The following is a 26302-nucleotide window of genomic DNA, read 5'->3' as shown; positions in this document are numbered from 1 at the left end:
ATGTGATACGATCATGATCAGGAACAGAGTTATTAAATATAAATTGTTCTTATTTATACATTAAAGAAAATTTTCAAGGAGTGTCATCTAGTTTGCCTCATAGTTACTATCATAATTGTCTTGAAATAAAAAAAAACATGTTTATTTAATGCTACAAATTATTAAAGCATTATTTCTAGAAAAATTCCTTTTAAAAAGCCTTCCTGCTCCCTGGTGCAATTATTCAGATAATTGTGCTATATTATGAATAAGACTAGAAGCCTTCCCAGTAAGATCAGGTGTGAAACAAGGATGCCCATTGTTACCAACATTATTGTAAGACAAATACAGGCTCAGGTTTGCAGTCCTGCTTTTATTTTAGCCTGGGATTCAGGTCTATGTCCTCCAAATCCATACCTAGTACAAAGCCAACTTTGGATTGATTGTATTTTACTTTTTTTCTTATCTGAACTGTGTGTCTCCCTTAGTATTTAGCCCAGTGTTACACCTACACTAAATAAATTTTGTTGGAATAGGTGCAGTACATGGAAGACTATGAGCAGCAGAGAGGGAAAGGTAGCTTCCCTGCCATGATCACTCCAGGCTACCAGATTGCAAAAAGAGCCAATGAATTAGCCAGTGATGTAAGTATCCAAATCCAAAAATCCAAAAAATCCAAAGTCTTTTGATGTTGGGGTCTCAGTGCCAGGAATCATGCTTGCTCTAAGAACCAAGGAAATGGTTATTACCTTGTTGGTTTGGGGTTATTGCAATAAGTCTGTGAAATCAGAGATAGAGCACATTTTCATTTTTATCTTTATTTAGCATTAATATAATAGTAATGCTTGCATTGTGGAGGCTTCTAGTTACTAAGAACAATTGTTTCTGTGGTTTTTCAGAATGAAACTTGAACTGATAGTGGATTTTTGTCATCGCACACAGTTATCCCTTCCACATTGTGGGTACTAGATACATGGCAATCCCCCTACAGCCAACAATCTAGAAAATCTGAGTAAAATTTTTTGGCCCTCCCTTTTTCCCTGAGAAGTCTGAAATTTTTATGGAACGGTAAAATTTGAGTAAAGTATTTAGTCATAGGTTCAATGTTGTCTACTAACCTTCCCATGTTGCCTGTGGCGTCCATACAATTCTCCAAAAATTCCCATTTAATTTCTCATGCTTAATCTATGGGTAAAGTTGTGATGTGGAAGGGATAACTGTACTTTCTCACTCAGGTTCTACTAAAGTATAGCTACTATCATAAGGGGAAAAGGAGTCCACAAAACTTTTATGTTAAAATAGTATCAAAATACTCAGAAGCTAGCCAATAATATAGATTTATTAATGCCTACTGTGTGCTAGACATCATGCTAGTCATTCAATATGTTACCACAAAAATGGCCTTTTTTAAAAGAATAAATACATGTTGATTTCTAATCTATGGAACCTAGAGCCAGAAAACATCTTAATTTCATGGTTATTAAGCCATATTTACCATATTTTATTTAGCATTTGAGAGGAACATTGTCTAGTGAATAAAGGGCTAAATTTTGAAGTCAAGAAAAATTAGTTTTAATACCTGTTTCTGACCCTTAACCTTTTATTCCCAGGCAGTTTTTAAGACTGAGGTGTAATATTGTCTGGTAGAGGAAATTTCTATGCCAGGTGTTTCCTTCTTTCTTTGATGAAATCACAGATCTGGATTTTTTAAAATAAAAATTTATTTTTTACATGTCTTCTCTCCCCCATTAGATCATAAGTTCCACAGGGTTGAAATAATTAATTATTCATCTTTGTAACATCCCTACCATCTACCACAAAGTATTGCCCAGAGTCAGCACTTAAGCTTGTTCTGAAGTTTGAGTGGATAAACTTGGCTATGTTATAAATCTGACTTTTTAGTTGTAAATCTGTAACATTTTCCTATTTGGAAGCAAGGAGACAATTTAACTTTTTAAAGCTTTAAGCCTGGTATATCACCAACTATATTCCTTTGGCTTCTTCATAATACCTTCATTCAGGTTAGATATCACCAACAATACCATAAGGAGATGAAGGGGAAAGCCAGCCACACAGCTGCGGGAGCTGAGGGCCCTTGGGCAAAGGAATATGGAAATCAGTTTGACCAGGTATGCAATCATGATTATTTGCTGGAGGTTGGTTTGTTAATACTTTAAGAAGTCATTATTTGGATTCTAATTTGGGATGTTATTTTAACAAGCTATTTTAAAGACATTTATAAAATCTGCAAATATAACAAATTTATTAAATATAAATTATTCTTATTTTAGGCAGATTAAGGCAGGTTCCAAGGATTGCTAATTACCAACACCTAGCTAGCCTAGCAATATGCACTTGAAAGTAATAAAACTACATTTCTTTAAACTTAGTCTATAATTCAGGTGCACCAGGGATCATTCCTTGGGCAAAGAGCAGTGCTGCATAAAGTACTGTGTAAAGGATGAATTATTCAGATATTTTACCCAGTCTCATTCTACATGAACTGAATCTGTACAGTGATTCTAACAATTGGAATGCCATTTGAAAGATATCCCTGTTTTTCTAAAGTTCTATATTTTCTTCCTCTGGCAAAGTGCATGACTGTTTTTGGAAGATTATATTTTTTATTTTTTGAAGTGAGAGAGAGAATTAAGGAAAGAGAGTGAGAGAGAGAAGGAGGAAAGGAGAGAGGTATTTTAGACGAGAAGAGATAGGGCTATAAAAAAGAGGTATGATTGATGTTTCTTAGTTAGCCAGTACAGCATCATTTTGGTATCAGTCTTTCTGGTAGAGATATAAAAAAGGAAATAGAAAGGAAAAACCACAAACAAATTATTCCTCTTTAGCTGATAAAGAATTCTCTGTCATTTTTGTGGTATTCGTATGTATTCTTAAAGTACGGGGATATGTTCATCCATATATTAAGGCCTATTTGCAAGTGGTCTAGTGTTTGAAAATTGATAAATGAGATTCAGTGAAGTGCAGAGAAAAATGCTGAATTCCAACACTTGAAAACAGTTTCAATTATGTTTTTTCTGAAACCCACATTGTTTTATTGAATTTTAAATAGCAGTTTAAAAATAAGTTAATAGAGGTCTCACTCTGTTTTCAATTGAATGAAAAAAATATTTAAAAATCAAATGATTTAGTTACATTTTGGTTGGTCTTACCTATCATAGGTTATAAAATATACCTCATATAAGTAATATACACACACACACATATGTATAGACACAAATAGTAAGTCATTTCTTTCTGAGACTCAATGTATAAACATATACATGTGAATTTTTTTGTTGTTTACATCTAAAAAGAATGTATATATATATGTGTATATATATATGTATGCAAAGAATAGAGACATGAGAAAAGTATTGCTTCCACATTAATAAATCTATAAGAATTAGGATTTTGAGAGGGTGAACAACATTTTCTAGATATTTAAAAAATTGGAAACTGCAATCCAGCAGTTTTCTGATGAAATCCTTCTACACATCAACAGACACATACACATAAAGTACAGCTTTTGTCTCGTAGCAATCCTGGTAATTTAGTTCTTTTAAATGAGCTTCTCCAGGCTTCATTCTAACTTATATGAGAACCAGGAGAAGCCCTGATTGACAGAATCATTGTCCACATCCAGCTGTTGTGGGCCCTCGGTATGATGTGGTCCCACTTACTGTGACATGGTACGATTTACAGTTTTCCTCAAGAAAAGTCAGGATAAAAGACACACACACACAGAAGTTATACATATCTCAAACACTTTACATGTCACATTATTCACTCTTTCCTCTAAGGGGTAAGCAGGTGTCTTAATCTAACCAAATATGACACATTGGGAGTGAGGTGTCAGCACTTATGTAAAATGGATAGTGTGGTTTACATAATTCATGCATTGACAGAATATCTATAAAAGAAAATTCTAGGGGAAAGGCAAGGGTCAGGTACTCTGCCTAAAATATCCATTGGATTATATTTCAGATAATCACCTGACAACTTGAAGTTTTCTTTTCATAACCATGTACCAAAATTCTAAAAAGCTGTATGATAAAAACTGACTTTGGGGAGGCAATGGACTTAGGAATCCAAATACAAAAATGTGAATTTTGATGCCTGAACTTTACAAAATCATTTGCTTCATTTATAAAATGGAGATAATGTTATTAACAGTGGTAATAATGATGGCTAGAACATATGTAACACTAAAAGGAGCAATACTTGATCTTTATCACAACCCTATGAAGTAGGTGCTACTATTATCTCCATTTTTACAAATGAGGAAATTAAGCTAGAGCTTTATAGCAATATAGGCAGCTAGGTGGCTCAGTAGATAGAGCACTGGGCTTGGGATCAAGCTCATCTTTCTGTGTTTAAATCTGGCTTTTGATAGCTATGTGACCCTGGACAAGTCACATAACCCTGTTTACCTGTTTCTTCATCCATAAAATGAGCTGGGGAAAAAGATGGCAAATCAACCCAGTATCTTTGCCAAGAAAACCCCAAATGAGGAGGTCATGAAGAATGGGACATGACTGAAATGACACAACAACAAAATCACATATACTTTATACACATGTAGTAATGACTTTCCCAGGAGGAGGACAGCTACATCTTTCCCTCAGTGTTCTGGGGATACCCTTTAAGGATAATGGGATGATTCTTTAATTTAACTTAATAATAATTCTTTAATCCTGAGCCCTTATTCTGGAGTGTTCCCCCTATTATTGATTGCCATTAATGATAACTATTATCAGAAAGTTATTGAGGTAATATATGTGAAAAATCTTTGCAATAAATGCAAATAAATAAAATGTTATTATTATTACCGTTATCATTCTTATATCATTAATGAAAGGAATCAATTAATATAGGGGCCAAATGTCAATACAAGCATCTGTGTGTCTCTACTAATGATTGTATACAAATAGCAAACACACTTGGAATAAGGTTATTGGTGAGACTAAAACAGATCTGGATGAATATAAGAAGATAACCATTTATAATGCAGAATATACAGTCTGAAATAAGGATGTAACAATGGGGACCTGGGAAAATGTTGAAGATATGTTATTTACCCATTGGTCATTAGCTATAAAAGTTTGGGTGCTTATGTTACGCATACTACTTCAGTAGAATATAAGCTCCTTGAGGGCAGAGACAGTTTCATTTCTGGCTTTATATCCCACTGCCTTAGTTGCAGGTACCTAGTGGATACTTAAAGAAGGCTTATAGGATTGCATTGAATCTAATAATAATATTTATCCAATATTATCGCAAGAATATTTTCTTTCAGTGATTTTTTTTGCAAGTGCTGAACTACAATGGTTTTGATAATGGTCTTTCATCATCCACTCATTCTGTGAAGTTAGCATTAACAATTAAACTTCCCACACTTCTCAGCAGGACTATTCAGAAGAATATGAAGAGGCCAGGGGAAAAGGTAGCTTTCCTGCTATGATCACGCCTGCTTATCTGAATGCGAAGAAAGCCAATGAACTAGCAAGTGATGTAAGTATAAAGCGTAGGAGACCAAAGGGCAATGGAATCAATGAAGGAACGAGCTCTTTCCACCAATATCCTTAAAGAACCTTATATAATATGTCAATGGTGAAAATGAGTGGGAAGAGGAAGATGCCTTGGACTACACTGAAGGAGCCTAATGTTCTAATTTTGGCTCATTGTAAATTTAGGCAAATCACTAGGATTGCTGAGCCTTTTCCTTACCTCTAAAATTTCAGAAAGGATAGACTAGGTGATCCCAAAGGTCCAGTCTCCAATTCTAGGAAATTAAAGCAACACAGATACCTAGTCCCATGTTCCTATTTGGATCTGGGGAACTTTGAAATTGCTTTTTTTGGGGGGGGGAGGGGGGAGATTATTGGCAGTTTCCTACTCCAGTAGTAATTTGTATAAGTAAACAGAAATATTGTGTTTTGGATCAATTTGGGCTCATGCAGATGTTGAAGCATCCATGCAGACATGAACTGGATTAATCTAAAATACAAGTCTGTGTAAAAGTTTATATGTAGAAGCTGTGGGTGAATATATGATTGGGCAAATACAAGTACTGGGCAGTTGATTGCAGTGGTAGGGACTAGGCAGTAATCTGATTCTACCTTAAGGCGTCTCAGCCAGCTGGCATTCTTCGAAAGACAGGCTATATTTAAACTACATATTCTCCAGTATTCAATGAAACACATAGTATAAATGTCTAAATGCAAAAGGAAATCACAGTTAGATTATCCCTATTTCTATCTTCCGTATCCTCTTTTTGAGAGAATCTCTTGTCAACTCTTATTGAAGCCTATTGTTTATTGAAGATGAAGAGGAATTCCAGTTTTTGAGTCTCTTTCCTTATACAGTCATTGGCTATGTTATTCTTACTTTGTTTTTCTTCTGGTAGAGAGAAGGGAAATTCAAATCATTTTGTTTTACCATTCATTGATTCTACAAAGGTTTTTCATCCCTTCTAGGATGGAAACTTTCCTTCCATTTGTATGGTCAATGGGTATAGAATGACCAAATATATATATATGGAGAATACAAATCAATGTCAAAGAGAAAAGAAAAGGGCAAAGTAGCTGATTGATAATTTAAAAATGAACACTTACTATGTAGCTTTGTGTCAGATTCAGCAGATTAAAATTTTGTGCCATAAACTAATTATGGATCACTTTCAGACATGGCCAATTAAAGTGTGATCTCACACCTCCTTTTTCAATCATTTCTTTCAGATAAAATACAAGCAGGATTTCAATAAAATGAAAGGAGCTGCTCACTATCACTCACTTACAGCCCAAGACAACTTGGTCCTAAAACGTGCCCAGAGTGTGAACAAACTTTTCAGTGAGGTAAGAATAAGAGGAGAGTTATCTGTGTTTATGGGTTTACCAGAGAAGTAGTATGGGCAGAGAACAAGATATTCTGATGATCAAATACCCTACTTGATAGAGAATCACTATACATAGATCGTCATATTTTCAAAAACAGAATAAGGTATAAATCATCCAACACTAAAACTCTTGTACACTGAATTGATTCCTTTATGATTCAGAAGGCACCATGCAGAGATACTTCAAGATGATTACAAATATCAATTACCATTGTACTATAGATATGGGGAAGTGCCACATGGAACATTTATTGAGGTTTCTAGATATCAGACACGCTAGTTTTCCTGTATAGTAGCTTTCAAAGACAAGGCATTAAGTTCCAAACGCTGATCTTCACTTAAACTCAGAGGTAAGAATATGCTCTTATTCTCAATTACTATACAGATCCCAATAAATGTGAATAATGAATCCCCTAAAACAATCCCATGCACTCAAATTTGGACTATTTGAAATTATAATTATGTATAGTATGCTTATTGGTTCCAGCCTAGTGGAATATAGAGTATAAATTCAATTAATTCTACCATTTCAGAGGATTCTTTATTCACATTCACTGGAACTTAGCTGTATTCACTTTTTATCTGAAATTAAAAAAGGGTCTTAAAAGTATTCATAATCCTAATGAGTATCAATTCCTAAAAAGAGAAAGACTTGAAACTATCCTGAAGGTCCTTCTCTAACTCTAGCTTCCAGGGACTATTCCTTTTATAGGAAAGTGTTTCATAAATACATAGAACTAGAACAGACTTTAGAAACCATGTAGTCTAATCCCCTCCTTTAACAGTTTAGAAAACAGTCTCTGAGGATTGTCCAAGTTCAGACAGAGATTGCACCAGAACTCAGAACTCTCTCTATGATACCTTTCCTTAGATTTAACTGCAAGATATTGTTAATTAAACAGCATCTATATTTTTAGAACTTAGGAAAATGAGTTGCAGAATATCGAGGAAGATTTTTCCTATATTATGCTTTGAGCATTAAAAAAAAAAAACAAAAAACAAATCATAAGTATGTATTTTGTAGTTTGTCACATAAAATGCAGTTACATTTCCATTTGTAAGAGAAGGCACCAGGGAGTCTTCAGATTACTTCTGACCATGTGTCTATCTGTGGAGACAGCTTAGCTGAGACTCTATTAATAGTAATAGAACTTGGCCTCTCCAATTACTCATAGTAATTTGGGATTGATTTAATAGTTATTGCATAGTATTTCCCATTCTACTATGCAAGGATTCTCAAATAGTCATAAAATAGAAGGAACTCTTCTCATATATTTTATGGAATCTTCAGTCATAATCTATAAAACAATTACAAACTTTTTATCATATTGTATGAATCAGATAAAAATTTGGAGGTATTTGGTAGAGTAGATAACTAGAATTATATTGATATGGGGTAGTTAAGGATTCTTTTAAAAATTTTTTTAATTTTTAAATTTAAATTTAATTTAATTTAATATTAATTATTTATAATTCTATATTTATTTATTTATTTTATATGTATAATTATAATAAAATTAATAATTTAATTTAAATTTTAAATTTTTTTAACTTTTGGGTTGAAGATTTTCAAAGCAAGTCATTTTTAATTTCTTCTGAGGCTTTAGAGGTCAATTTGGGGTTTGATTATATTGTACCTCATGATACTTTGGTTTCTAAGGTGGAATATAAAAAAGATCTGGAGAATAGTAAAGGCCACAGTATTAACTACTGCGAGACTCCTCAGTTCAGGAATGTCAGCAAGATCTCAAAATTCACCAGTGACGTAAGTTCTTAATGCTTTTACCTTAGGCCTTGTACCTGCTGCCTTCCTAGCTTCTAGAACTATTAATATGCTTAATATTAATATATTAATGTGAATGTATATATATATGTTTCAGATAAGCATAGCTTTTGAATGTAGCAGTCACTACTGACAAAATGGATCATATATGATTAAATTAGAGTAATAACTTGCTATTTTGATGCTCTGGTCAAGGACCATCAAACATCTCTTCAAATCAGTGGTGGTGAGGGAAATCCAGATACCATCTGGGAGAGTCAGACAGGTACTTTCTTAAGGTTATTGCTAGGGAGGTTCTATTTTGAAAAGGAACAAGGCAATATTGTGTGGGAAGGAGTCTCCTGGTGACTGATTACAAAGACATTATCTAATAATTTCCTAGTTTAATTGTTCTTTGTAACTCATATGCTGCTAATATAATAAAAATTCTACTAAACTAAAACAAAATGATTTTTTAAGTTGCACAGTCTTTTAAAATCATTGCTTAATTTTTTGTACCCTCTAAGTTTCCATTTTTGAGGGCAAATTCAATAGTTGCCTTATCCCAGTATGGGCTTTGTGTACATATATTCCTGACTCATGTGAAAGGATGTAATAAGTGTACCTCAATTCTATAAAAGGTTTTTACATGATTTTATTTTATCACCTTATTTCACTTAATCATAGACTTTAGAATGACAGTATCTTAGAAATAATCTAGTTTGACCTACTCATTAAGTAATTAATACCACAGTATTTTTGACAAAGGGCCATCTTTTAAAATCCCTACAGAGAAAGGGATCTGGATGCCTATCAGGACAGCTTGTTATACCCTTCAATAGTTGTATTTACTAGTAAATTGTCATCTATGTTGTAGCAGAATCTTTCTTTTTGTAACTCCATTGGATCTGTTCTACCTTTCCTCTCTTCCCACTGGCTTTAGTTTGCCTCCTCTGCTCACTGATTCTAATAGAGTTAGCTTGGGAAATATTTTAAAATGTAATAGGAAAATTTAATTTTTATTAGACTTTTCTGAAAAGCAAAATGTATAAGTATGAGCAATGAATATTAATATTATAAAGATTTCATAATGCCCATCGACACTCATACTGTACAGAGTATTTAGGAAAAATATGATTCTTGTACTTCAGGAAAATAGAATAAAACCACTAACTTAACTAGGTAAGTTTGGGCCATATTTATTATTATTTGTTGTACATGTCTGACCATGTCACTCTTGTGTTCAAGAAGCTTCAATGATTTTTTTGTTGTCTCTAAGAGTGAAAACAAACTCCTCTATCTGGAATTTAAAGTCCTTTGCAATCTGTTTTTATCCTATGCTGTCAGGCTGATTGCATAACACTTCCTGTCAGGTACTTTTATGTTCTCACCAAACTGACCTGCTTGCTGTTTTTATAAAATATTCTGTCTCCCCTCTTGATGCTTTTGTCCAGGTTCTCTGTTCCTCCTGCACTTGGGAACCCCAGCTCTCTTCAAAATTCAATTCACTATTCATTCAATTGTAATGTTCTTTCCCCAGAAAATATTTTATATGTGTTTTAAATATATTTTGTCTCTACTTATTTATGTATAGATTATTTCTTTTAGTAGAATTGAAGCTTCCCAAGAGTTGGGCCTTTTTTTTTTTGGTCATGGTATCCCCAACATGTAGCATGATATATGAATGCCATATAATAGGTGTTTGTTGAATTGAATTTGACCAAAACACGAAGTTTCTGATTAAAAACCAAATTTGGATACACATATGTGTATGTGTATGTATATACAGAGATAGAGAGAGATCTAAATTGATAGATATCTGTATAAAGATATAGATTTAGATAGATATCTGTATATCTTTCTATGTAGATATACCACTTTATCTATATAAAGAGATATATAGATATCTTGCTAGCTATCTCCAAACTTGGTTTGTGTATATGTATACATAAAAAACATATAGTATATATATTTTTATTTATTTACTTGGTTTTGTGTGTATATGTATATACACACATGTGTAATATGTGATGTGTATATACCAAAAATGTTTATGTATGTACATATAATTATTTGTGTTTTAAAAAATGCAATCATCAAGAAAAGAAAGAGCTCATAATGTCTTGTTTCAGTGTTTGTATGTAGTGAATACTCTATAAATATTGACTCAGTTGATAGACCATAATCTGATTAAAATGCTACAGGTTTTCACATTGAAAGAAGAGAATTGAACAATTGCTATCTTTTCAGATCCTTTCAGATGAGGCTTGAAAAAAAAAATACAACTTTCTTGGCTTTAAAGAATCTATATATTTTTCCCTATGTTTGCCAAGAGGTAGTCAACTAATGGTTTAATTGAAACTTTGAGTTAAAAAAATGTTTAACCAATTTTTAGTGCATTGGTATAACTTCTTGGAATAGTAAACACCTTAACAAGGTTATATTTCATTATTTCTCTTTTGATTTTGAGAATGAAAAAATGAGGATTATTTTTCTTGTACTACTTTGAGTAGAAGAATGATGAAATTGAATGGTGGGTGCTTCTTTGCAGAATAAATACAAGGAAAATTACCAGAACCAACTGAAAGGCCACTATGAAGGAGTTGGCATGGATCGGCGTACTCTACATGCCATGAAGGTTGCAAATCTGGCAAGCAATGTAAGTTATTGTTTTGTTTTTTTTTCCCATGGAGGCCAAACAGGCCAAGACAGAAAAGCAGGTGATATTTCATGAAAGGGGAGGAGGGAATTTTGACCAGTTTTCTTTTGTACTTTTTTCCCCTATTAAATGATGAATTTTAAAACTGACCCACCTATCACATCCGAGCTTTAAATTGAACTAGCCCCTAGAATTTAAATGTTATCATCTGTTTCCCAAAGGATTTTTATTAATTTATTTAATTTTCAGTTCATCAAAAATGAGTAATAAAAGAAGTGTTTTGATATTATTCAATAAAATAAATTGTTATTAAGCTATTATGCATGTGATGCTAAATCAGATATAGGATAAGAGGGTGGGAAGGGGAAGGATCATTCAGTTATAGGTTTATAACTGGAAGGGATTATAGAGGTCATAGTTTGTCACAGCCCAGTTTCCTCATTTTATAGATGAAGAAATTGAGATTCAGAACATTTGTGAGTTGATCAATGTTGCACAAATAGTATATACGAGATTTTAATTTTAATTAATTTGGTGGGATTTTAATCCAAATCCTTTGACTCCAGAGTCAGTGCTCTTTCTGCTGTATTAGATGTAGCAAAGGCAAAAGCCAACTGGTATTATATCAATTGAATAAAAGAAACAGACTCAAGTAGCATTTTTTTAAAACATGCAAATAATTTAATTTTCTTATGTATTAATGATCTTGAATCATTTTGGTGTTGATTTTTTTTATGTCTGATAGTTAAAGAATTCATGATTTTCTCCATTCTCCAAACTTGTATTTGTTGCTATTGTTTTCTATTTCAGATAGCCTATAAATCTGATTATAAACATGACAACATTGATTACAACTACCCAGCAACTCTTACTCCTTCCTATCAGACAACAATGAAACTCATTCCCTTGAAAGATGTAAGTTGATTTCCAAAATCCCCTTTTGCTTTTGTTGCTTAGTCATTTTTCAGAAATGTCCTACTCTTTGTGACCCTGCAAGGGATTTTCTTGGTGAAGATACTGGAAGGGTTTGCCATTTCCTTCTCCAGCTCATTTTATAGAAGAGAAAATTGAGACAAACCGAGTGATGTGACTTGCCCACGATCATACATCTAATAAGTGTCTGAGGCCAGATTTGAACTTAAAACAATGAATCTTGACTCTAGACCCAAGACTCTATCCACTGTATCACCTAACTTAATACTCTTCTAATGAAGATGAGAAGAAGCAACAAAATTGAATGTTTTAAGGCAATTGATTAAAAGAAGAAAAAGTAAAAGTTTATAAATGTCACAAAGTTGGTTTAGGCTGATTTTTCACTGTCTTATTGTAACTTTGCTCTATTATGTTATGCTCTCCATTTCTTTGGTCAACATTTTAATTTATCTGCTGGAAACATTTTTTTTTCTGCAAATACTACTTAGAAAAGATTGGGTCCTTTTAGCATGTCCCTTGTGGGGCAGAATCCTTCTAATACAATAGATTTATTTAGACATGAAAATCCAGAATGAAGATCTTCTGGTTTATGTAGTTAGGCTACAAAATAACAGGGTTTGTCATTATGTGGATTTGGATATAAACAGAAATCTCAGTCAGGTCACCCTCCACAAATATGTCTGTTGTTTGCTGAGAATATCTGATATCAGTAAATCTAGAATATGATTCTTATTATCAATTTTTATAGAGGCAGGTGGTAGCATAAAGAACTGTACCTGGAGTTAGCAACACCTGGATCCACATTCAGCTGCAGAGATTTATTATCTGTGTGAGCCTGGGCAAGTCAACCACTTTCAATATCAATTTCCCCATTTGTAAAATGAAGAGGTTGGATTTAATGGCTTTTAAGATCCTTTCCAGATCTAAATCCATGATCCTATCATTCTGTTTCTGTCTCTCAAGGCTAGCATTGTAGAGTCTCGTTGGACAAAAATGTGGGGGGAAAAATCTATATTGCATTTTTTTCTCAATTGTAGTTAAAATTAGGGGTAGATGAGATAGGTAAGCTACTTCAGGTACAATACTCAGGGAGCACCACAAGGGATACTTTTTATAATTTCTTTTTAAAAACGCATATATTCTAATGCCTGAAAATTTGGCTTTCCATGACACACAGTTCTTTAGCTTTGTGTATATTATAGAGTAGATGCAAAGCTTCCTGTGTACAGTACCAGAGTAGGGACTCAATTTTCAAATGAGTGTGTGTGTGTGTGTGTGTGTGTGTATGTAATTTTTACAAGTTTGCATAAGAAATACAAACTTTTTATCGTTACTCTGTCTCTGTCCCAGAGCCATTGAGGCAAACTAATAGAGCAGAAATGGGAGTTAAATAGAAGTACTTAGTTAAAGGGAACTCCATTTAGAAGGATTTTTTGTCAACATTAAATATCATTAAAATTAGACTTCATTCTATGGCAAAGAGCCCTTCAGAACCGAGATTGAAGCAATATACATGCATTTCTGATGTCGCAAGGAAGTGATTAACTATGCTGACTGTTAATTATGTCCTACAGTGAAAAATAATTGTGTTCTGCTCTGTATTTAATATCTAGTTATCTGGCAGGCATATGCAGCTTAAAAATATATTTTTCATTACATTTAATCTTGCAGAACTCAAAATCCTAATTCATTTCTTATGAGATGATCATTTTTTGCTACTGAATTAATATATTAGAAAGCTAGCTAATCTCATTAGTGGTTGACATTGAAATAACTTTATTATTATTATTATTATTATTATTCTTTCCCCTATATTCCAATCTCAGAGCATGCAAAAACTTCATTCTAAATCATTACCTAAAAGTCTAATAGTAATTCCATCATTCACTTACAAAGGTGGTACACTAGAGCACTGCTAGATTATCATGTACTTTGAATTCTTTCTAATACAGGTATTGCCACTTTATAAGTGGGCCATGTCTTAGAAGTTCTTTTTGCAAACTTGTAGTTTGGAACATTAAATACAGTTTTCTTAGATGCCTGGACTGATCCAGAGCAACCTATTGAAACCATAATGCATTAGTATTATTAGAAGCATGAACCTTGCCACAATTTTCTCCTTTTTTCTTGGTTCCAAATACAGACATTGGCAAGATTTTTAAATAGGTCAAGTTTGGCATTCTTCAGCCCTCCTTCTGCTTTCTTCTTGCCCTCGTTTGGGTACCTTCATGTTGTCCTGAGTCACCCCATTTACCACAGTTGTTCATAACCTTGTTTGTCTTCATGTTCCTCAGGCTTTAGCCAAGCCCAGATGCAAACAGCATCAGTAGGAGTTGGTCAGTCCAGTTGGTTGGCAGGACATAATCCTGTCCCTATCCCTAAAGGCAGGTTCATAAACTTATTCATAGACCAAGAAGAATGCTGAGAGATTGTTCGGGGATGATCCAGTGGATATAAAGGGAAGAGATATTAAAAATATCCTCAAATAGAGTAATCTTCATTCCCTTTTATAAAAAAGTCATGTCAATTATTTTCGTTTTCGATTTTTTCACTTTTCAGTGTATAACTTTTTTTTTTAATATTTTACAAAATCTACTCTGAATCTTTTCTTCTGTCTCCAAGCATTACTTTGTGCTCATTTTAGCAAGTTGATGAATTATAATTAGGACTACCATCCAACAACTAAGCAAACGTTGTCTACTTATATGAGAACAAGTTGATTTCTATGATGTCTCCTTTTGATCCAGGTCAACTATAGGCAGAGCATTGACAAGTTGAAGTACAGCTCCGTGACCAACACTCCCCAGATAGTCCAAGCCAAGAAGAACGCACAACAACTGAGTCATGTAAGGGGGATACTATTGACCGCTAAGTTATTCCTGACTCTTGGCGGCCAAATGGGAACATTGCGATCACCTTCATTTTACTTCTCTTTATCCAATGGGCTTTTGGCCACTTTGAAATTCTCCTTTGATGATCACTCATGTGAACATGGAGAAACTGATGTCACATTGTTTTTCACAGACTCAAATAACTTCTATTTTTTATAATCCTTTAACGTTTGCAGAGTGCTTCACATAACATTTTCTAATTTGATCATAACAGTCATTCTGTGAAGAATATGCAATTGTTGTTCCCATTTTACAGATAAAGAAACAGTTTCAGAAACATTAAGTAATTTGTTCTGGGTCAGATGAGCAGTAAATGTCTGAATTGTGATTTGTAATTGGCTGATATTGTCTCCAAGCTCAGTTCTTCGTCTTTTATGCTTCCATTAAAAGAATGATTCTGATATTTTTCGGTAAAATCAATCAAATCATTCGGTCAATTTAATATCTTCTAGAGGCAGCTGTTGGTTCACTAGTTTGAGCATGTTCTGGAGTTGGGGAAGACCTGAGTTAAAATTTGGCCTCAGACACTTACTAGCTATGTGACCCTGGGCAAGTCATTTAACTCTGTTTGCCTCAGAGATAATAATATCTTGTAGAGTTTTTGTGAGAATCAAATTAGATAACTTTTGTAAACTTCTTAGTGCTTTGCCTGGCACAAAGTAAATACTACATGAAGATTAGTATAATTATTATTCTTTTTAGATGCTTAGCACTGTTCTTGTTACACATTAAGCACTATTCAAATATTGGTTATTATTATTATTATTATTATTAAATGCTTAACACTATAGCTGACAAAGTAAGCATTATATAAACATTAGTTATTATTACTAAATGCTTAATACTGTGCTTAGCACATGGTAAGCCCTATATAAGCACTATTAGTAGTATTAAATGTTTATTATTATGCCTGACACATAATGAGCACTATATAAATATTAGCTATTATTGTTGTTGTTGATAAATGCGCACTGTGCCTAGAACATAGTAAGCACTATACAAATACTAGCTGTTATTATTATTAAATGATTAGCACTGTATCTGGCACACAGTGAACACTATGTAAATATTAGCTATAATTGTCATTCTTGCTGTTACTGTTAAATGTTCACTGTGCCTGGAACATAGTCATCAAAAATATTAGCTGTTAAGACTATTATTATTAAATGTTTAGCACTATGCCTGCCCCATAATAGATGCTATATAAATAATTCCTTTGTGTCTAGTAAAGTACTAGGTGCTGTGTAAATATAAAAATATATTAATGCCTTGCATTTATATCAAGCTTAATGTTTTACAAATTGCTTCTCAAACCTTCTTAAGAGGTAAGTGGGGGTGATGATTATATAAAGCATTTCAATAAATAGAGAATATAATTATCTATTTAATAACAGAGATGATTATAATAATAACTAATAGCCAACATTTTATGACACTTTCTGCCAGTCATAATTATAATGAATAATACCAAAATAACCACAGCTTATATTTATAAAATGCTTTATTTTATAAAATCTTTTTTTCTGGAAGTCATTTCATTTGATTCTCACAATGATAGGCTTATGAAATAGATATTCCTCTAAGACTCAGTTTCTTTATCTGTAAACTGAACAAATGGGACACAATGGTTTCTAAGGTTTGTTTATATTGTAGCCCTAATCTTCTATGTTCATTTTTCTGAGGTTTTATTTACATCTGTCTTCTCTATTACATACTTTTAAAAGCATCATCATTCACCAAATTATAGTCATTTTGGAGTTTCCCTCCTCCTCCTTCTCTTGCTTTTTTTCCTCTCCTCCTTTTCCTCTTTTTTTTTTCCTTTTCCTTTTTTCCTCCTCACCCAACTCCAGGATCACTAATTTGATTGAATTGGAGGAGAATGCCCATAGCTTTTTTCTTTTGGTATAAGTTAAGAGAACATGTTTGTATTTGACCTACTTAGAAACCTGGCACTCACAACTTGATATTTGGGATCCTAACAGGTGAATTATCGAGCAGATTATGAGAAAAACAAATTGAATTATACCCTGCCACAAGATGTACCTCAGTTAGTAAAAGCGAGAGCCAATGCTGAACTCTTCAGTGAGGTAAGCAAACCATGGACCTAAAAAGGAGCTGCTTCAATCAATTCCACAAACATGTTAAGTTCATTTGTCACGTGCACATATATACACCACAAACAGGAGTACAGGAGACAAACTGAACTAGGTAGAAAAATCTGGGACTTATAAGCACAGAAATGTGTTTGAATCCATAGAAGGAGATGGGATGTCTATGGGAGACAGTCTGAAGTACAGAAGACCTAGGACAGAACACGAGGGGACCTTCACTCTGGAGAAATGAGATGGGCAATAATGCACTAGAGATGCTGAGGGAGGTCAGGCAGTTTGGAAGACAACCACGATTGGCCTGTGTCACAGAAAATAGGAGCTTTGTCTTTGGAATTATGGAGCGGCAGCTAGATAGAGCACTGGACTGGAGTTAGGACGATTCATCTTCATGAATTTAAACTTGGTCTCAGATACTTACTAACTGAGTGGCTCTGGGGAAGTCATTTAATTCTGTTTGCCTCAGTTTCCTCATCTGTAGAATGAGCTGGAGAAGGAAATAGCCAACCACTCCAATATCGTTGCCAAGAAAACCCCAAAGGGGACCCACAAAGAGTTGGACCCAACTGAAAAAAACTAAACAATAACAACAATAAGTGAGACAAAGCACTCCAGGACAAGAATATGGAAAAAGTCTCAGAGAAGCTTAGGGGAGAAAATCATGCTGGTCTGCAACATAGTAGTGTCTTGCTTTTAAATGCTTCCTAGTTCCTAGGTGCTAAATTGTAGTATATGAGTGCTGGTTCTAAATACTTGGAGGACTGAAAGTATCGTCATTCTTTTTTCTGTTCTGTTATCCTCTAAATGAGACTCCTTGGGACAAAGGTTCCCTTACCTTAGTTTTGACTCTGGACGAAGAGGAATTAAGGAGAATGGGGACTGAGAAGCAGCATTTGCAGTTTAGAGATTGTTGATAATTTTGGAAAGAGCAATTTCAGTTAAGCAAGTAGGTTGAAATCCAGACTGTGAGGGACGGAGTCATGCACTGTGGTGAGAAATAAAGGTCTCAAGGGTAGGAGATTCTTTCTGAACATTTGACAGCAAAAAGAAAAAGAAAAAAAGAGGAGAAAGAGAGGATGCTTGAGAAGATGGCAGGGTCAAAGGGAGACTTTCTTAAGGATGGGTTATGGATTTGAACACATTTGTAAGTGGTGGAGAAAAGAAAGAGTAGGTGAGGAAGGATTGAAGATGAGAGAGGAAGACAGAGGCAGAGAGATAAACACACACAGAGGCATATGTATATGGACATGTGTATATATAGATATAGATATATACATAGAGAGAGAGAGATAAACACAGAGACACAGAGAAACACACACAAACACACACACACACATATATATATAGAGAAAAACACACACATAGAGAGATAAAAACAGATACAAACACACACACACATATATATAAAGAAACACACACACATACACATATATATAAACAGAGAGACAGACACACACAGAAAGACAGAGACAGAGAGAGAAACACAGAGAGATACAGAAAAACACACACACATAGACATATATATGTTTATATACATAGAGACAGAAGCAGAGAGACAGATACACATATATGTATATATGTATATAAGGAGAGACAAAAGCATACATATATGTATATATAGATATAAATAGAGATAGAGACATACATATGTATGTGTGTTTATATATGTAAATATATATGTATGTGTGTATATCTATATATAGGGACAGAGAGAAGCATAAATTTTGTATATATACACAGGGAAAGACACAGATATACATATATGTATAAATACACACACATACATATATACACACATATAAAGAGATAGATGAACACATATACAGAAACAGAGAGACAGACATTCAGAGACAGACAAAGACTGAAACAGAGAAAATATTATCAGTTGGGCAAACTCTTGTGGGAGATGGGAAAAATGCTTAGATGAGGGAAGAAGAAGGGCTTCTGCAGTAAGGGATGGATGTTGTAGCAGAGTTTTTGTACATGGAGTGGGGAGGTTGAGGAAATTTATGACAGATGGCCTCCATTTTCCCAGTTAAGTGGGAAATGAGGGTATTTGTTATGAGAGGAAGTGATGGGGAGACATAGAGAAGAAGAGAAGAGTATGAAAAAACCACTTAGAAGGGTGGGAGAGTCAGTCAGGCTGCTCACTTCAGTAGCACATATACTAAAATTGGAATGACCCAGAGAGGATTAGCATGGCTCCTGAACAAAGGGAAAGCACAAATTTGTGAAAGATTCCATATGTTAAAGAACAACAACAAAAAAAGGGAAAAAATGAGAACTTATGGTTCTGTACTCAAAGCCCAATGAAGTCTCAAACAAAGGTCCCCAGCACAGTTTAATGCTTCCTCCAATGGGCTCAGGAGCATGGGGCGAGTGAAAGAAGTGGGTAGGGAGAGTGATGGAGGAATGCATCTCCTGGTAGGTTAAGGGCAGCAGGGACAAGAAGGAAGGAAGTAAAGGGCGGAGACCAGTATGCAAGGGCATCGGTCAACTTCTCCAGACTGAAAGACAAATCAGAGTAGAGCCCGACTATATTGGGAGAATAGGGAGGGATGGAGAAGGCAAATGGAAGATGCTGTGAGGATGAAGAATAGCTTTGGGAAAACCAAGGCAAGGAGAGACATGGAAGGAGATCATGAGGGATCAAAGAGGGAAATTTCAGAATTCAAAATAATGTAGGTGATATAGTGACAAAGGTGCTGAGATTTAAGGTATGATCTTCAGGCTATCTACTATGGTGTAGATCAGGGGTCCTCAAACTACGGCCCATGGGCCAGGTGCGGCAGCTGAGGACGTTTATCCCCCTCACCCAGGGCTATGAAGTTTCTTTATTTAAAGGCCCACAAAACAAAGTGTTTGTTTTTACTATAGTCCGGCCCTCCAACCGTCTGAGGGACAGTGAACTGGCCCCTTATTTAAAAAGTTTGAGGACCCCAGGGGTTTTGCAGTCTATATCAGCAGAGGAAATAACCACACTCAATGATATTACAGACCTTTTGAAGTATTGACATATTATTATTATTTCATTTGGATCTATAATTGTCCCTGAACTGTGATTTCATCGGCTTACTTCTGTGTGCAAACTTCCTTAATCTGTGCAGATCAACAATTTCTTCATAATTTAGCAGTCTTGGAGAGATGCTTTAATCATGGTCTCATAGGTTACACATATATGAAACAGGATTTGACATCAAGTTCTTGATTGCAAGGCACATACCGAAAGGATTCTCAGTTGTATATTATGAAATTTACTTGCCTTAATTTAGATGTAATAAACATTCATAACATCCACCTTACTGATACTATTTATATAGTATCACTAATATTGTCTGGTCACCATAATTTACATATTATTAATATTTACAACATTTACATGGTTGATCATATTCATCATTCATCATCATAATATTAAATTTAATTTTTAATGTTATTAATATTCATAATGTTCATGTTTATATTAATAAATATAACTAATATTTATATACTATCAGTAATATTAAATTTACTTATCTTTTTTTAGATATATAGCTCTCCTTATTATGGACTCGTAATGATAATAAATAGTACAATAGTAAAAATTCTAATTCTGATAGCCCATTTTTCTGTATCTCGGGGAAGATAGAGACTTTCTTCTTTCTTTTCACTTTTACTCTTCAACTTTAAGCAATGCTGCCAATAGCTGCTCCTATTCACCTGGTGCTTTCCTTTATCAGGTAAAGTACAAAGAAGGTTGGGAGAAGACAAAAGGCCGAGGGTTTGAGATGAAGCTGGATGCCATGCCTTTGTTGGCTGCCAAAGCCTCGGGGGAGCTTGCCAGCAACGTAGGTTTTACCTCATTAACTTGTAAATGCATAAGAAATTGTTGAGATGAGGTGTTAGTGGTCATGTGGGGAAAATAATGATTGCTGGGTTGCATTTTAAAGTTGCAGAACTTCTAATACTTTCATCTTATTCTGGATTTGATAAATATTGAGAGATGCTTTAAATTTTTTTCCTTGCCATCCTTCGCCTTGCGCTTATAACAGCCTGCCCTCTTTGGATGGCGGACTTCTCCCCCCATTCTTCCCACTCACAAGAGACTTTCTTCTTTCTCTCAAGATTAAATACAAAGAAGACTATGAGAAAACAAAAGGCAGAGCCATGGGAACCAAAGATACAAGGCTTTTGCACTCCCTGCAGGTGGCCAAGATGAGCAGTGAGGTAAACTATTTCTTCCTCTTACTTATGAGGGGTTTTAGGGAAAACTTCAGTGAGTGTTCTTTGTTGGTCACCCTATGAGGCCATGAACCAGATAGAAACTCCTGCTCGAAACCCCTTCTTTAACTGAGCTGAGCGAGAGATCGGAGGGGTGCAACCTTTGTTCATAAGTCGTGACTTGTGGCTATAATTTCAGAATAACTCAGGGATGGTTCTTGAGAGGGAGAAATAATAAATAAAGTCCAAGAAGTTCAGTTACACAATGGAACAGGGTTGGGGAAGACTCTCATCTTACTTTAGGAATGTAAGAGCAATGGATTTGGAATTAAGAATAACTAAGGTTCAGATTTCATGCTTGAAAGTCAACGAGCTATGCGACTATGGACACAATTCACTTTTCTGAACCACTTCCCTACATGCAAAACATATAGAGTTGTTATGAGGATCAGATGAGATCCTGATTTTGTAAACCTGGAGGCACTGTAGAAATATCAGTTAGCATTAATGTCATGGTATCTCCCAACAAATATTTACTACTACTACTACTACTACTACTACTACTACTACTACTACTACTTTATATTACCTGGAGGTGTTAGAAAAATATCATTTGGCATTAATATTATAGTATCTCTCAAAAAACATTTACTACTACTACTACTACTGACAATGACTATGACTATTACTATTATTACTATTGCTATTACTACTACTATTATTTCTTCTTCTACTACTACTACTACTACTACTACTACATCACCACCACTACTACTATTACTACTACTATGATTACTATTACTATTACTATTATGGTTACTATTACTATTACTATTAGTAATATAATACTAATATTATATATTATATTACTATAATATTAGTATAATACTACTATTATTATTACTACTACTACTACTACCATAAATATCACTACTATTACTACTACTATTACTACTACTGCTACTATTACTGCTGCTACTACTGCTACTATAACTATTACTACTAATATTACTATTATTATTACTACTACTACTATTATTACTACTACTACTATTATTATTACTACTATTGCCATTATTATTGTTACTACTACTATTGCTATTACTACTACAATTACTACTATAGTTACTACTACTACTACTATTGCTATTACTACTACTACTATCACTACTACTCCTACTATTACTACTACTACTACTATTACTATTGTTATTACTATTACTCCTACTCCTACTCCTACTACTACTACTATTACTACTTCTACTATTACTATTACTACTACTACTACTACCATCACCACCACTACTACAGTTGTAGCTATTTAGTTGTTTTTTAGTAGTATTTGACTGTAACCCCTTTTGGGGAGGTTTCTAGACTAAGATACTAGAGTAGTTTGCCATTTCCCTCTCTACCTCACTTAATGGATGAGGAAACTGAAGCAAACTGGGTAAAGTGACTTGCTCAGGGGCCCCCAGCTGGTAAGTGTCTGAGGCTGAATTTGAATTTAGGACTTAAGTCCCACAGTCTATTCACTAGACCCACTTGCCAGCTAGATAGGGGCCTACTAACTTCCTACCATATACCAGGCACTGATAACTCCTAGAAGGTGTCTGATTCCTGTAAAAGAGCCTTACTTATTTCTTGACCCACTCATTTTACTTCCCTGCAGCCATATTTTAAGTCTAAAACATTTGCGTTTCTGTGTGTGTGTATCTAAGGTTGAATACAAGAAAGGATTCCAAGAGAGTAAGACTCATTTCCACCTGCCTATGGACATGGTCAACATTCAGCACGCCAGAAAGGCCCAGGCTCTAGCCAGCGACCTGGACTACAGGAAGAAGCTGCATGTCTATACAGTGCTCCCAGAGGACATAAAAACTAACTGGGCTCAAAAAGCCTCCAAGCTTCAGAGTGAGGTGAGGTCTCCATCCATCCTGTTACCAGATATTCCCAAACATTTCTGGGCACAGTAACTTTAGACTTCCTAGATAAACGTTAATCTTTGTCTTTCATGATTAAATCTTAAATGATTTGTCTTAGTCTTAGTTAACCCTTAGTTTTTCATTCTCTTAGCATTCAAAAGCCTGAGTATATAACACCGGAGGGCAGGTTCCTCAGAGTAGAATGTCTAAAAGTCCATTTTGGGGTCTTCTGTGATTCAACCAGAGTATTAGGAGATAGGGAGAAAGTAGAATGACTCCAGATAGGGAAAAAAGATAAGAGAACAAAGAACTTGGCTGATGCTACTTGAAAGAATGGAATAGGATCTGGACCACAGAAAATCAGAGTGGGTGCCTGGACAACAGGGTGTTAGATAGAGGAAAGGATGGGAATTTTGTTACATTGCAAGGAGAGGGGGGGACCTTTGTCAAAAAAGCATCAGATTGTCACCTTTAATGGAGCTCATGTGATGCTGCACAAATTAAATCATTAAGTTGTATACAAAGTTAGCTCAATTGTTTTATTGTTTGTTGTTTGTATTAAAAGGAAGGCATATATAAGGCATGGGGGTTTTTGGTTCCCTGGTGATTTTCCTGTATCTATTTCACTTTCTTTCATTACAACGTGGTGGTTTTTCTCTTGCAGCTGCAGTATAAGGCAGACCTGACATGGATGAAGGGAGTTGGATGGATGGCAGAGGGGAGTCTCAATATAGAACAGGCCAAGAAGGCCGGAGAGCTGATTAGTGAGGTAACCAAAATACAATTCATTTGGTCTCTCAGACCATGTCAGGGAGATGTTAAGAGAGACCTGATAAAATCTCTTAATTTACCTAAACTACATCCACTGACTTTTCCATAAGATGAATAAAAGATGCTGCACTATTCATTTGTCATCAAGTCAAGTCAACAAGCATTTATTAAATGTGCCAGACACCATGCTAACCACTGGGTGTACAAATAAGAGCAGAAAGACAGTCCCAACCTATTTTCAAGAACTATGGGGATGGGAGGGGGATAATGCAAGTCAAAAAGTGACTAATTGCAAAAATTAGAAAGGAAAAAATTCAAGTAAGGCAGGGTATGGTACAGAAAGTCCAGATAGGAATAAAGCCTGAAGAGGTATGAGGAAGACATGATTGATCTGCGTATCTTCCTTAAAAAAAAAAGTTCTGGAAGAAGGCAAAAAGGAAGAGGGTAGTTCTGATGTGTGAAAATGAGATTTTTGTGGCAGAGTAGAGAAAAATTCAGGAGAATCAGGAGCATACCTTGGAAAGAAGAATGGAAGGATTTGAATCTATAATGTATCTTACTGATTTTCACTCCTCTAATATCCTTAGATTGCTTAGGATAGATCCTATATAAAGCCAATGAAGTTTTATTCCTCCTCCTCTTTTTAAATAAAAGCTGCATTTGAATTCTAATTCCAATTAAAAGATTTGTGTTATACAGGTCACTGAAGTTCTTTGAAATTCACAGAAGAAATGTATTTCTTTCCTTAGCAACAAACAAATTTCTTTCTGGCTTAAAGTGTGAGAAATTTAAACCTCGGGGGAAAAAAGTAGAGAGTAGAAGGCAATGAAAGACTTTTGAAAAGTACTGTATTTGGAAACTTGTCAAACCTCTGCCAGTGTTAGGGAACACCGGAATCTTGGAAGGGACTCATGTTCCTGGGCTGAGTTGAATGCAGGCTTTCTCCAAAAGACATCCTATATTTTTATAAATTACAGATGAATTGTTGATCTGAGTAAGTGGAGGGTGTTCTACATCGAGGGTTTCCTGTACCCTAAATCTCCCATATGCTAACCATTCTCTCAGTGCAGGGATAGATTGAGCAGCTCATGTACACAAAGAAGGGCAGAGGGAAGAAAAATGCCCACTTGGGCCCTAGTAACTCAATTATGAAACATGCGGAAAACCACAAAATGACAGTTAGATTTCCCCCTGTGGCTTAGATATTTCTGACTCACTCTTGCTCATAGGTAGGGGGTCGAAATATTCTTAGAGACAGTAAAAAGCAAACCTTAAACTTGAGCACCATCCCCTAATTTCTTATTTGTTTCTGGGGACTTTCTATATCAATTCCATTATTTCTAAAATGAACATAACTAGAATATACAGTTAGATTTGGAGACCCCCTCCCACGTAAAGATAAAATGTCTCCTTTAGCAAATCGTAGACCTAGTAAAGAGGAAATTCCTTTTATTTGTGAACCTCCTATATTTTCCAAGTAGTTGGAATAATATTTAAATTTATGGACTAATTAATCAATCAACAATATTATTAAGCATCTTCTGTGTTCCAGGCACTATACTAAGCACTGGGGTAAACACTATAGGAATTGTGATGAATTGTTTGGTCAACTGAAATGGATGTATGTACCCTCAATTTATGTTTGTATCATGGTATTTTCCTTTCTTCCTTTTTTTTTTTTAAACAGAAAAGGTACAGGCAGAGGGCTGATGCTCTGAAGTTCACCAGTGTTACTGACAGTTCCCAAATGGAACATGCCAAAAAAAGCCAGGAACTACAGAGCAATGTAAGCATTGAGGTGTCCTTTGGAATGAGAATATTAGGGTCGGAGGGACCTTAGGAGTCAATCCCATGGATTGAGAACCAGAAGGGTGGGCCCTTAAAAGTCCAAACTCCTCATAAGACATATAGAGAAATTGAGACAAAAGGGTAGCAAATGACTGGAAAAAGTCAACAGGGCTCAATCCACCAAAATATGAAAAAAAAATTTTCTAGATGGGGGGAAACCTGGTCTGGTGGGATGGAATTATTTGTCATGTGTATAGAAGAGACTTTCACTTAGGCTTGTGGACAAGTATTGTTTCTACTACCTATATCACCTTGACACTTTCTGTATTCCTCTCTTCTACCATGAGTCTGGTGGACTCCTAAGGACAAGTGCAATAGCTGCTCAAGAAAGTGA

General features: G+C 34.8%; 1 protein-coding gene and 1 non-coding gene across 3 annotated transcripts in view; both read left to right on the top strand.

The window, feature by feature from the left end:
* Positions 1 to 26302, top strand: part of NRAP (nebulin related anchoring protein) — a 79568-nt gene that overhangs the window by 12465 nt on the left and 40801 nt on the right. Inside the window, exons 8-21 of one of the 2 annotated variants that reach the window (XM_051981464.1) lie at positions 516 to 623; positions 2001 to 2108; positions 5386 to 5490; positions 6717 to 6833; positions 8535 to 8639; positions 11188 to 11295; positions 12106 to 12210; positions 14976 to 15074; positions 17102 to 17206; positions 20947 to 21054; positions 21332 to 21433; positions 23146 to 23343; positions 24014 to 24118; positions 25808 to 25906. In XM_051981464.1, the coding sequence (XP_051837424.1) occupies positions 516 to 623; positions 2001 to 2108; positions 5386 to 5490; positions 6717 to 6833; positions 8535 to 8639; positions 11188 to 11295; positions 12106 to 12210; positions 14976 to 15074; positions 17102 to 17206; positions 20947 to 21054; positions 21332 to 21433; positions 23146 to 23343; positions 24014 to 24118; positions 25808 to 25906 (1572 nt within the window). Of the gene's footprint in view, positions 1 to 515; positions 624 to 2000; positions 2109 to 5382; positions 5491 to 6716; positions 6834 to 8534; positions 8640 to 11187; positions 11296 to 12105; positions 12211 to 14975; positions 15075 to 17101; positions 17207 to 20946; positions 21055 to 21331; positions 21434 to 23145; positions 23344 to 24013; positions 24119 to 25807; positions 25907 to 26302 lie in introns of both variants that reach the window. The other variant, XM_051981463.1, reaches the window with a different exon arrangement.
* On the top strand, positions 19371 to 19477 carry LOC127552589 (U6 spliceosomal RNA). Its single transcript, XR_007951458.1, has one exon. It is a non-coding gene; the product is annotated as a U6 spliceosomal RNA (small nuclear RNA).

This window comes from Antechinus flavipes, chromosome 2, assembly GCF_016432865.1.
Source record: "Antechinus flavipes isolate AdamAnt ecotype Samford, QLD, Australia chromosome 2, AdamAnt_v2, whole genome shotgun sequence".
Taxonomy (NCBI): Eukaryota; Metazoa; Chordata; class Mammalia; order Dasyuromorphia; family Dasyuridae; genus Antechinus; species Antechinus flavipes.
Note: the sequence above shows the minus strand (reverse complement) of the source record. Positions and strands in the feature narration are given on the sequence as shown.